The 12058-nt window shown below is 39.2% G+C and overlaps 1 protein-coding gene across 1 annotated transcript in view; it reads right to left on the bottom strand.

The window, feature by feature from the left end:
* The window catches only part of pik3c2a (phosphatidylinositol-4-phosphate 3-kinase, catalytic subunit type 2 alpha), a 47378-nt gene that overhangs the window by 6392 nt on the left and 28928 nt on the right, over positions 1 to 12058 (bottom strand). The window contains exons 12-24 of the mRNA XM_007578674.2: positions 10283 to 10405; positions 10031 to 10198; positions 9789 to 9906; positions 8942 to 9084; positions 7150 to 7341; positions 6269 to 6362; positions 6053 to 6147; positions 5240 to 5420; positions 5026 to 5130; positions 4328 to 4420; positions 3061 to 3190; positions 2742 to 2878; positions 881 to 1050 (exon numbers count right to left, since the gene is read on the bottom strand). Of these exons, the coding sequence (XP_007578736.1) occupies positions 881 to 1050; positions 2742 to 2878; positions 3061 to 3190; positions 4328 to 4420; positions 5026 to 5130; positions 5240 to 5420; positions 6053 to 6147; positions 6269 to 6362; positions 7150 to 7341; positions 8942 to 9084; positions 9789 to 9906; positions 10031 to 10198; positions 10283 to 10405 (1749 nt within the window). The remainder of the gene's footprint in view (positions 1 to 880; positions 1051 to 2741; positions 2879 to 3060; positions 3191 to 4327; positions 4421 to 5025; positions 5131 to 5239; positions 5421 to 6052; positions 6148 to 6268; positions 6363 to 7149; positions 7342 to 8941; positions 9085 to 9788; positions 9907 to 10030; positions 10199 to 10282; positions 10406 to 12058) is intronic.

Genomic DNA, 12058 nt, shown 5'->3' with positions numbered 1-12058 from the left:
ATATGTACATCCTCCATGTTTGTGAATTTTCCACAATTTCAACTTGATTTGCTGCAGGGTGTTAAATATACTTTTTTTTAAGTTGATGTCTGTGCCATACTTTGTACCTCTCTTTCGCTATATTTCTGAAAAATAAAAGAAAGTGTGGAAAGTTTTTTTTTTTTGTCTAAACACTAAATCATAAATGCTGACGAGGATTTTTTTTTTAAACCATAAAAAGAGGACATAAGAAAAAAGACACGTGAAAGTGCTAAGTGTGTGGATGTTGCCGTTAAGAAGCAGGTCATGCCTGAAACATCTATTAATCATGCAACAGCAGCTTCTGCTACACTTCTAACTTGCTAACCTAAAAACCAGAAATGTAGCCGCTGTGAGTGCATAGCTGCATAATTATCAGAGGATGTTATGATACTTTGAAATAAAATAGTAACTATATTATTAGTTTTTAAATGTGTGTTGAATGATAAAAATGTTACCAAAAGGTGATCTACATTTGTAAAAATCATCTTTCCTTAAAAAAAAAAAAAAAAAATTAGAAAACTAGTTTGAAACCGAACAAATTCATATTCTATGTGATAATTTGGGATTCCCATAAAAATTTTATGGATGTTCTTGGAAAAACACAGATGACACATTTGGCTACCTTTGACCTCACCACCATATGGAGCAAAAACGCAAACAGTCTGAGTGAAATCAGCTGATTCATGACCTTTTATCCGCTCTGATAACACGGCAATAAACCCAAACCCACGACAGTCGTCAACATCCTGTTCCGCCCTTTACAGAAAAAACTAAATCCCTCAATCACAGATAACGAGCCAAAGCCCGTTTTATCTGACGGGCAACAGTAACAATCTACGGTGACTTATCTGATAATGACCTTTTAAAGCTGCCAAACATCTGGGCGTGGCCCAGGAACTTGCCAAAGTCTATGTGAAACATGTGACCGGTGGAACGCAGCATGATGTTGTCGTTGTGGCGATCACAGATGCCGAGGACGTAGGTCGCAACGCAGCAACCGGCGCAGGAGTAGATAAAGTTCTCAGATGCCTGCAAAGATGAAAACAAAAAACAAAAAAAACAAAACCAAGTTGAATATCAAAAAGGAAAAAGTTTTAACCACGACTTTTTCACAAAAAAATGGCTAAATTACTTCATCCCAAAGAGAAAGTAAGAAAGTGGAACTAAACTATGGCTTTAAAGCTTAGTTTACCGAAATGATTAATCGGATCAATCGTGATTAATCAACAACTAATTTAGCAATAGACTAATTATTAACTGGGTATACAGACTCAAAAAGGCCAATTATTATTAAAAGAAAAACACAACACTAATTAGGTCAAAACTGCTCTAAAATATACACATTTTACATTTAGCATAAAAAAACAACCTTTTTTGTCTTTAAATATGTTCTTCCCACAACTCCTTTGTAAAAAAATAAATCTCATACTAAGCACCTTTTGCTGCCCAATTATTAATCAGTTGGTCAAAAAAATTAATCAGATCAGTCCTACTGTGTATTAATGTTAAATTAAGCAGAAAGGACTGAGCTTTTCACATGCTGATGGTAGAAGCAGATTATTTTTAGCTGCAAATGCTACAAATGATTTAATGTTTATTGCATGTTAAGGCAATATATTTATTTTCTTGTTTAAACAGGGAATTGAATTATTTATTTACATTTTTTGTATGTCTCTCTAAAACAGTGGTTCTTAACCTGGGTTCGATTGAACCCCAGGAGTTCGGTGAGTCGGTCTCAGGGGTTCGGCGGAGCCTCTGGCGCGGAGGTAAAGACACACTGTGTAAAAGTCGTGATGACGCCCCGCTTTGCCATCACTTGCTGCAGAGCGTTACATTGCTTCGCCAATCAGTGCTGCGGAGGATCACTGATTGAAGGAGTTCCACTCTCAGCATGGATTTGAACTTGTGTCTTTAATTACTTCAGCAAAACTCACCGTTTTTACCAAATTCTGTAGCTTTCGGTGTACTTCTAAATCTGCTCCTTAGTCGCATCTTTTCGGGGTTACTACTGCCTCTAGTGGCGTGGGGGTGGTAACACAACTAATATAATAACATTACTAAATCAGAATACCGCAAAGTCTTTATTATTTATTATTAATTTTACATTCTCTTAAGAATGTAGAGCTAATTAAATGATCTAAACAAGACCTTAAAGTGGTTCCAGTTTCTCTCGATGGCCAACCTGTTGAAACTGTGGCAAATTTGGGTCGTTCCTGGACAGTCAGCTCAACTTTGCTGAAAAGACTGACTATATTTTGAAGAACTGTTCTCAGAGACTCTACCTTTTAAGAAGACTTAGTGATCTTGGGCTGACCCAACTAGACTCTAGTTGGGTCAGCCCTGTGTCTTGAATTTGGGGAGGGGAATCATATTTTATTTATCACTACAGAAGGGTTCAGTGATTGCGCATATGAAACTGGTGGGTTCAGTACCTCAAAAAAGGTTAAGAACCACTGGTCTAATATTACCTAAAATAAGTGGTAAAATGAAAACCCTGCAGAATGTGCAATTTTTATATCTGATTAATTGTCAGAATAATGTATTAGAAAAACAATCATTAGTTTAGTTTCAAACTCTAACAAAGTGAAGCAGCTCTAATGTTTGACAATTCCTTTCCATAAATTAATGAATGAATGAATGCATGCAGCACTTCAACAGTGAGTTTAGGAAAGAGTTTCTTTAATCTTACTAAAGTTATTGTCAGCATTTCTTGTGCGTACCTTCTCATATTCATCCTCAGCAGGGTTGTACTTGCGCAGCCATTCAGCCAGAGGTTTGTCCTTAAAGGATCCGGTAACGCCATATTCTACCTGAATCTTTCTGAGGGTGTCAGAGAAAGGCACCAGCTCCACCATACCTTATAAATAAATAAATAAATAAATCAAACCAAGATATCTTTTGATAACACAGTGCAAACAAATTAAGAGAGATAGAAAAGCTGGTGTTGAACTCAAAGATTGCAATGTTTACGATTTTCTCTAAAAATGTGAGCGCTTTGATTGAAATCTGACGCTCTGGTTGAAATCTGACGTGCATCACCTTTATCCCGGCCGGTGGAGATGCATTTGAAGTTGACGATGCGGAGGTCCAGCCCCTCCTGCAGCCAGATTCGGTCCATAATGCGAATCATCTGAAGAGCCAGCATGTCCTGCCTCAAGTCTTCTCCTACCTGATGCATAAACAGAGCAAACAAGAGGTCAAAAACAAAAACATTCTGATAACGATAACATTGTTGGACTTGATTTAAGCCACCAGGGGGCGCAGAGGTGAATGGAGAAGCCAGGAAAGCAGTTTGTTTCAACTACTGCAGGACTTTGGTGACATTTACATCGCAGTGTTTAAAATCTAAACCAGTTTAAATTTCTCCAAAACTATATTTGACTTGTCTGCTGTTGTTCATGAAGCTGTTTGTTCATTTATGTTTACCTTCACAGAACTGGACTTCTGAAGGCGCTTTGTTTTCATGGATTTATTTGGGTTTATCAGAATGAAAGGGTTTTGAATATAAATGCACAAAAAACATTTCAGTTTTGTTGGTAAATTAATTATTTTTTGTCCACTTCACAAATATGGACCAATGTGTGTTGAGCCATCAGACAAAACTGCAATAAAACACTCTGAAACTTGTGGTGGTGGGCACATTTCACTATTCCACCCCGCCAACGAGCTAATATCAAAGCTAATTTTTTTGTTTAGCATTTTGGCTAACTTTGAAACTGTTTAGTGCACTTAGCTTCCCCTAAAGGTTTTTGTGAAAACATTCTACACAGCTAATTTGCTTGGCTGTTTCATAAACTTTTAGTTGAAAAAAGTTGGAGATCTGTGTTAAAAGCTTTGGTTAAGTAGCTAGCCGTTTATATTCATGCTCTCATATTTAAGTGGTTTACACATTGGTTCCTCCAATAACTTTATTTCAAGCATGAAACACACACGAACAAAATTAAACACAGACAGATATTAGAACAAGATATTAACTTAAACACTATATTTATAGATTGTAATATCAAAATTAAATTGCTACTCGACTGTTTCACTTTTTCAAAAGGAGACATAATGTGAACTGACAACGGCATGTTAGCTTCCACTAAATACTGTGTTGTTGTAGCGATTTAGCGTTGGCGCAACAACAGTTTATGATTATTGCTTTAGGGTTAGCGCAGCTAGCTTTTTAGCTAGCGGTGCCCACCACTGGAAGCCTGTGTCTGAAACATAACAGCTTCCAAGGCGCCATGAGCTGACTGCATGGTAATAATGTTCCATTGTTGGTGTGTTTGTGTGTGAGTGTGTGTGTAGGCGGATAACGGACCTTAAACATAACATTGATTTCCTCTCCTAATGGATCTGCGTTGACCAATGCCAGCTTAAGGGGAACTGCGTTGGAGTTGAAGAAAGAACATGCCTGCAAACAAGCACAAGTACGTTTTCTAATGACTTCTGCAGGATAAACACGTTAAACATTATTAGAGAAAAGAGATAAAAGTATTTTCATCACAGTCTTAAAACAATGCAAAGAAGAAGAGAGATTTAGATTTCAGTGAATGCCAGTTTTATGCTACAGGTCATCCAGCAGAAAATTTTGTCCACCTCCTATTTTTTAGGAAAACATGTAAAAACAAACAAACAAAAAAATCCACCATTTAACCAACACTATATGAATATGTTCATAAAACAAAACTCTCTGCACAAAAGTTTAGCTCAATAAATGTAATCTTTTCTATATATTTATTTATATGAATCAATCTATGAGAGAAAATAATTAAGTCTTATACTCTACTGATTTAAAAATATTGTTAATTTAATGTATATTTCCATAAAAATTGTATTTTGTAATTATTGAGAAAGGGGCAGGGCCTCTTCCTGCTCTCTCTTCACTCGTGTACAGTAAGTGTTATAAGAGAACATGTTTGTGAATCAACGATGAAATTAGTGAAGCCGAGTATCTAAGCTGACTGACATTGATAGTCAATGTGTTTTGGAGGAACAGCCAGTGGTTTCATAACCTACCTTGACGTTTAGCTCCTTAGCTACCAGACTCGGGTTCAGGGGAAGTCGGCAGCTGCTTCTCTGGAAAAAGTTCTGAATGTTTTCCAGGCCTTCCTGCAGCGCCACCTGAACTCACACAGCAACACAATGAGTAAAAGGAATCGCCTATAACTTGATGCTATTTAACACACAAAGACACAAAGAAATACGAATACAAACTAAAAGTCAGACTGACCTGTCTGGTGGATCCCCCGGCCTGTCTGACCCTCTCGGCCACCGTTCCCAGCAGAGTGGCCAGGTGAGTCTGCTTTTCCAGCTCTGCCCTCAGTTTGCTCCCACAAAGACACAGCAAGGCACCCAGGACCTGCTCATAGCGCCGCCCCCAGGCGGAGTCCTGCACTGCATCTTTGAGTAGCCTGCAGCGATCAACATGAATCCACCATTCAGAGAAAACCCCCAAAAAAGGCTTTAAAGTAAACCTCATTAAAGCAGAGCTGGGTAGTAACTACCTACATTTACTCAGTTTACTTGAGCTGCACTTTTTACTTTTACATGAGAAGTTTTATTATGAAGTATTGCTACTCTTACTGGAGTAAAATGTCTGGATCCTCTACTCACTGTGAGTAACTTCATCGAATGAAGAGCAGAGACGTTTAAACCAGAAATTCACCACAGACAGACACACGCCTGCAGTTTTTGATAGAGCTTCAGAAGTTTTATGTTGAAAGAATTAGTTTCGAAAAATGTTTTGTGATTTCTTTATTTATGAATTATTTTCATTTTGATTTCTAAAATACCAACATTTCCACATAACGTGATGATGTCATTTTTAAACGTCAAATGACTGATGTTTCTGTCAGTACTGGATTAGACTTTTCACCACATACATTTTTACCCTCACTCGAGTTATTTCTTGGACGGCTGCTTTTTAATCTTACCGGAGTAAAAATATGTTGAAGTATTGCTACTCTTACTTTAGTACAATTTTTGAATACTTCACCCCTTTCTGATTAAGACCTGGTGAAACTCGGTGTTTCTGCAGACTCACCAGTACAGGTAGTGGGTGATGTTGATGTTTCCTTGGGCTCTGGATAGCAGGAACAGGACCAGGGCGTTGTTCAGGTGACACTCAAACTTTATTGCCTTAAGGAGAGGATATATGACATTTTAATTTAAAATTTGTGCATAAAAACTTTAGGAAATCAGTTAAAAAACATAAGTCGCTCTATCGTACGTAGAGTACAGCATGTTTTATGAGCTCTACCTGAACCAGCTGAGGCAGGTAGTCGGCGAGTTCGTCGTCACTGCTCTTCTCAATCCAGCTTACAGCCACACTTCTCACTTCAGTATCTGCAAACCTACATGGACATGCAACACATTTAACGTTTTCAGTTTGCCAGAGAGATTAAAACTGGACTGCATCCCGGAAAGCAGAATCATGAGCAGCGTTCCCATTAACCGAAAAAAATTGCGAAAATGGAAATTCCGAAAATAAATTTGTGTAATGAAAACACGACAATTTCGAAAAAAGTCACGTTTTTCTGAAAATATTCTTGTGCTAAGATGAGGTGCTTTTTTCTGCCGTATCAAAACATTTTTCTCACATCGCAGGAATCTCACAATGAAACGCCAGATGTTACTAAAGACGAAAACAAAGACGATAGGAAGTGGCAGTTTGTTTGTTTTCAGACAATGTGTCGCTGGCTCCACCAGACGTCTGGTTGCACTGTTCATAAAAAGTTGTGTCATTCCAAAGTGCTGAATCCACAACTTTTCTGTAAAATTGCCGACTACAATTTCCCCAAAACGCTGCCTACGTAGCTGTTCACAAGGAGGCGGGGCTTGTTGACACCGACGTCTTCACTGATCGGCTGATTGATGATGGAAAACAAATCTCATGTAACCGTCTACATCCGTCACTGCCACGATTTTTAATGATGTATGTAAACAAACTTATTCATGTGATTTCAATTTAATTTCTTATTTAATAGAAATGCCACAATTTTCCAACATTAGTGGAATCTAGATAAAGATTTTTGCACATTTTAATGGAAATGCAGCTGAATTTTCATAAAACACTTTCTTGTTCAACAAAAATAAAAACCTTGTAGGGTGCAGGTGTGGAATGTGTTTTACAGTGCGTACTTTGAGTCCAGTAACTCCAGTGCAGTGACTAGGGGCAGTGAGGGCCAGCGGTGCAGCAGGGAGTGGATGTGAGCCATGCTGGCCCAGTCCCAGCTGGGCGCGCTGGCCAGCACCTTGGGCAGGCTGCTGGGGTGGTCCCGACGGCAGTGGAGCCGGTGGTCCCACAGAACCTGGTGGTCGGAGCGCTTCAACCTGCAGGAGGAAACAATTCACTTCGTGTTCAAATAACTGATTCAAAATGTTGCAGTATTTACAATTTTAGGTTTTAAACAAGAAGTAGCCAGTGTGAAATCATGACATAAAAAAATAAATAAAATAAAATAAAAAAAATAAAAATATCACACTGCATAAAAGCAGATAATGGTAAAGCATATTTAAGCTTTGAATTATTTTTAATTTTAACTGGAAGTTGAAATTACTTTTGTAAATAAATAGTTAAAAGGAAGAGAAGTATCTGTATTTATTTCTGTACATGTGTAGCATTCGGCTCGAGAACATCAGAGCTGAAATTAGTCCATCTATTTTTATTTAATACCAAAGCCTTAGCAGGCAGGTATTTATAAGCAACAACTGAACATGAGAACTATTTGACTATTATTTCTCTGATACCCAAGTGGTGCCCAGACTTGGTAATCTTGATCAAAATTACTCATTTTGTCAATAACTATGAATAGTTATTTATAGCTACACCAAACCCTTCTTCTTGTACAACAAATCAAAAACATTCAGAGAACACCACACACAATTTAAAGTGGCAGTATTATGTATTTTCTAGGCCATCTTGTAGCACAGGCAGATAATTGATAAATGAAGCTTTTTTCCAACAACTGAAGGTAACAGTTATGACTTCAAATAAATCTGTGTAACTTAACGCCTTGAAATTGGGCCGCTGTCACTTTAAAAAGCTCCTGCTCTTTTTGAAACTGCGCCTTCAGGAAGTCATCACAAGCTGAGAAGCAGCTTATCTGATGCTCACTTTCACCAGTTGTTTGCTAATTGCTGCTGGCTAGTCTGGAGGAGCTGAGTGGGAGAGGGCTGCTCTGTGAGGCGGTAGCTTGAAAACTGCATCTCCAAGGAGCAGCTGAGTGGTTACCATGGAGATTAAAGGAGCTTAACCCTTCTAGAACCGAACCTGTCGCCGCCGACATGTAAACATTTGCAGTACCGTAATTCCACCACACTTGGCGCTATCTGAAAAATCCCAACGGTTTCTGAAAGGGGAGACGTTGCACTTTCCAGCCAATATCGGGTTATTACGGTAATTTCACAGCTGCAGCTGCAGAGAGTGAAATTAATCCGGGGGGCACTCGTTTAATAGACGGTAAATTGTGAAAATGACTTGTTGGATATTGAAAGTTCCAGTTGTTATGGGTACATGGGTAAGTATATCATCTCACAGGACATTTAAATAACTACTTACAATTAAAATAAGGAAGATTTATATAGGCAGACGTTTGAAATTCAGGTCTAAAAGGGTTAAAGGATTTCCCAAACATACATGAAAGAGTCAAGGCAACACTGGAGGCGTGTTTTAGATGAGGGAATAACATTATAACATGACATAAAGCTAAGAAAAACCTTGATTTTAAATGATACTGCCCCTTTAATAGTATCTTTAGGCCTCACATGTTCACAACATCCCAACGCAATAACATCATCAGTGATTTTATGTGACGTTATTCAGGCAGATCAGCTTTGCTTATAAACTCTTGAAGAGGGCGCTGGTACACAAATTTGCTGAAACTGTTCTTTTCCATTTTCACATAGAAAAAAAAAAAACAGATTCTTTTACCCAAAATTTGAGGCTCGGCTGCAGATTTTCTCCAGCTTCCGCTTCAGGTCCGGGTCCAGCTCTTCCAGTGTGTGGGGCTCGGGGCTCGGGGCCTCCTTAGGTCCAACATATAAAACATCCACCCCTGATTTGGGGAAGTCCACCTGATGGAAGAGACAAGACCAGTACTGGGATCAGTTTATGCTCTCAGTGGAAACCAATTGAATAATATAAAAACAAAAAGATCCTCGCTGGATCTACTGGTTTTGAATTATTGTCATGTTTCAAGGTCCAATTCTGCTTCAGCTCTCATTTTTACAAATTGGTCCACATTTCTCTCAAACATCTTCTGATAAACGTCACTGTGGATGACATTTCTACCCCCTTGCATCACATTTGGTATGAGGTGGTTTTTAATTGGTCACTGTATTTTATTTATGCCAAACTCAGGCTCTCTAAAGGCTCCACCAACTCAAATTTAAGACTTTTTAAGACCATTATGGACTAAATTTAAGACCTTTAGAACTTTAGATTAATCTGTTCAACAACGTACTTCCAGAAGTTCAGGAGTTTGTCTATATTTTCTCTGGTAAACTTGAAGAGCAAATGTTTCATCACTGTGATAGGCCTGTGTATAATTCTAGCCATTTAAAATGGAAATAAATATGAATCTGTCTGAATTTATTCCTTACCAGAAACTATATTTTACTGACATTTTTTTTTTAAAGTATTGTCTTTGTTTACCTACGTTACTTGAGCGTCTCGGAAGTGTTTAAACTGATATAAAACATTAACAATATATAAAAAAAACACTCAGGCTGTAATAATTCCACCACATGCCTGTATCTGATAGTCCCATCAAACTGACCTGTAATATGATCCTTTCTGCAGGAACCTTCTTGCGGCTGCCGGTAGCACCAGCAGCGCCAGCAGCTCCTTGAGCAGACGTCCACAGACACAAGAACCTCGTGTCTCGTGCAAGAACTCTGTTAAACACAGAAGTTAACATAAGCTAATAAAAAACCCCAAAGATAATTTAATCTCAGTGGTGAAAAGATAAATTCTCTATTTAAACCCCTTAAAGCGAATGAGATCATTCCTTCTCCTCACCGTCTGAAGTCAAACAGGGGCATAGAGACTTTGCCTAAAAACTCTGGGGCTTTCCGCTGTTTGTTGGAATCTGGCGAGCCGCTGGCGTTCTGGTTCAGGACCCCAAACAGACTCAGACTCAGCGTGGACTCCAAAGGGAGCACGGCTACGGCGATGGGGAAAATGATCCTAGGAAGGACAAGGCGGCGTCATTAAAAGGTAAAAGGGCCGCAGTAGGTCAGTGAAAACTGAAGAATACGAGCGAGGACTTACAGTTCGTCCCATTTTACGTGGTAGAAAAAGCTTTTATATGTGCCCACTCTCTTGGAATGGACCGGCTTGAACAGGTTCTTCCCATTGTGGGTGAGGGAGCACATCAGGAAGTACTTCTCATAGCTGGAACGAGACAACAAACGATGCTGGTGTGAAATATTCCATCTATGACTAACCACCATGTAGAAGCGGTTGAATCAACTAAAAGGTTTTGATAGAAAGATGTTTTGTCTCACTGATGACAGCAGCTGTGGGCAGATTGCTGGGAAAAAAGAGGCCTAGAAAGAACTCCTTCAGGGCGACATTTTCAAAGTGAAGCTTAGAAACCTCTTGACGCAGTGTGCTGCTCAAAGGGAACTTGGAGAGATATTGTACCTGCCCACTTAGACCAGAGTGGTTTAACCAGGCTAATTTTAACCGGCAAAACTCCCCTGTGGCTGAATATGTTGATTCTCTACACCATTTGGGATGATGGCGCATTTGAAGAAAGAGGATTCAGATTACGAGTTGAACAACAACATGCTGGTTTTTTGAAAGAAATTGATTCTGGGGAGATACCGCTTTTCTTAACATTTGGACAGTTTCTCAGAAACCAGAGGGATAAAAACTGCTTTGACTTCCTCTTGAAGAACCCCTTTATCTGCTGTTTTTCTAAATCAAAATTACCATCACAATAAGAAAGTTATCACGATAAAGGATAAACGATACGATAAATGACCTCTTCTAGTTTAGATCGATGAACCAGACTGAAGCCTTTTGTCTCACAGTCTCTAGTAAAGACAGACTCGAGAATGCAAATGGAAATTATCACACTCATTTTAATTTATCAAACAATTAATTGATTTATTGCCTTATACGACAGGCCTAGCACCTCTAATCATAATCTTTGTTTATTAGGATCGGCTTGAATAATCGTCCGCTGTGAAGTGTTTCCCGGCACCAGTCACGGCCGCAGCTGTGTGAGATGTGGCCTGATTAATCCCAAGAGGATAAACAGGCAGTAAGTGCTTCTATCTGTATACACTTCAAATTCAACAGCCTGTACTGTAACTTCAACTCTGCACTCTTAACTAACAGAACATATTAATATTTCCAGATGCGAGGCAATAACATCCAGTATGAAGAGTTCTGGTTTCCACGGGTCCAAAAATAAACTCGCTTTAATTAGTGACAGATCCCTCACATGCAACCGTGGAGGGGAGAGAAAAAAAAAAAACGCGGGAGGAAATCAGATGCACGTTTACGCCGCAATCAGCTTGCTCCGCTGCTCCGTGCCATCTGCGCTGGCAGCTCCCTCGCTACTCACAAGCTGGCAATGTGGCGCGGTGAACAGATGGATGACACACAAGCCACAACAATGCTAAACACTTCAACCTCAGTAAGGCGCCGTTAGAGTAGCGCCACAACAGATCCGAGCTGCTGCTGCTGCTTGGCCGCGCGGGGAGAGGAGAGAGTTGGTGTCCCGCTCCGGCTTGAAAAGACCATTTTTGGAATGGCTGTCACTGCAGCCATATTTGCTTCCTGCCTTAAAGTAGTTGTTGTAAGAGGCTGCTGCGCGCTGGAGTTGTAGCGACTTGTCTTTTATAGAAAACAACTGAACACTAAGGAGAAAATGACAGAAATGACAGCAGAAGAAAATGAAAGTTAAAAAAAACAAAAACAAAACTGTGCTATTTCTTTAAAGTGATTCCATCAAAATAGTTACTGCTCCAACAATTCCTGTTATTTAATATTAAGTTGTCTAAGAAGTCTCAACTGAGCTTTTTACAAATAAAG

Source organism: Poecilia formosa, unplaced genomic scaffold (assembly GCF_000485575.1).
Source record: "Poecilia formosa unplaced genomic scaffold, Poecilia_formosa-5.1.2 Scaffold487, whole genome shotgun sequence".
Lineage (NCBI taxonomy): Eukaryota > Metazoa > Chordata > Actinopteri > Cyprinodontiformes > Poeciliidae > Poecilia > Poecilia formosa.
The sequence above is the reverse complement of the archived record's forward strand: the minus strand, read 5'-3'. Positions and strand labels throughout refer to the sequence as shown.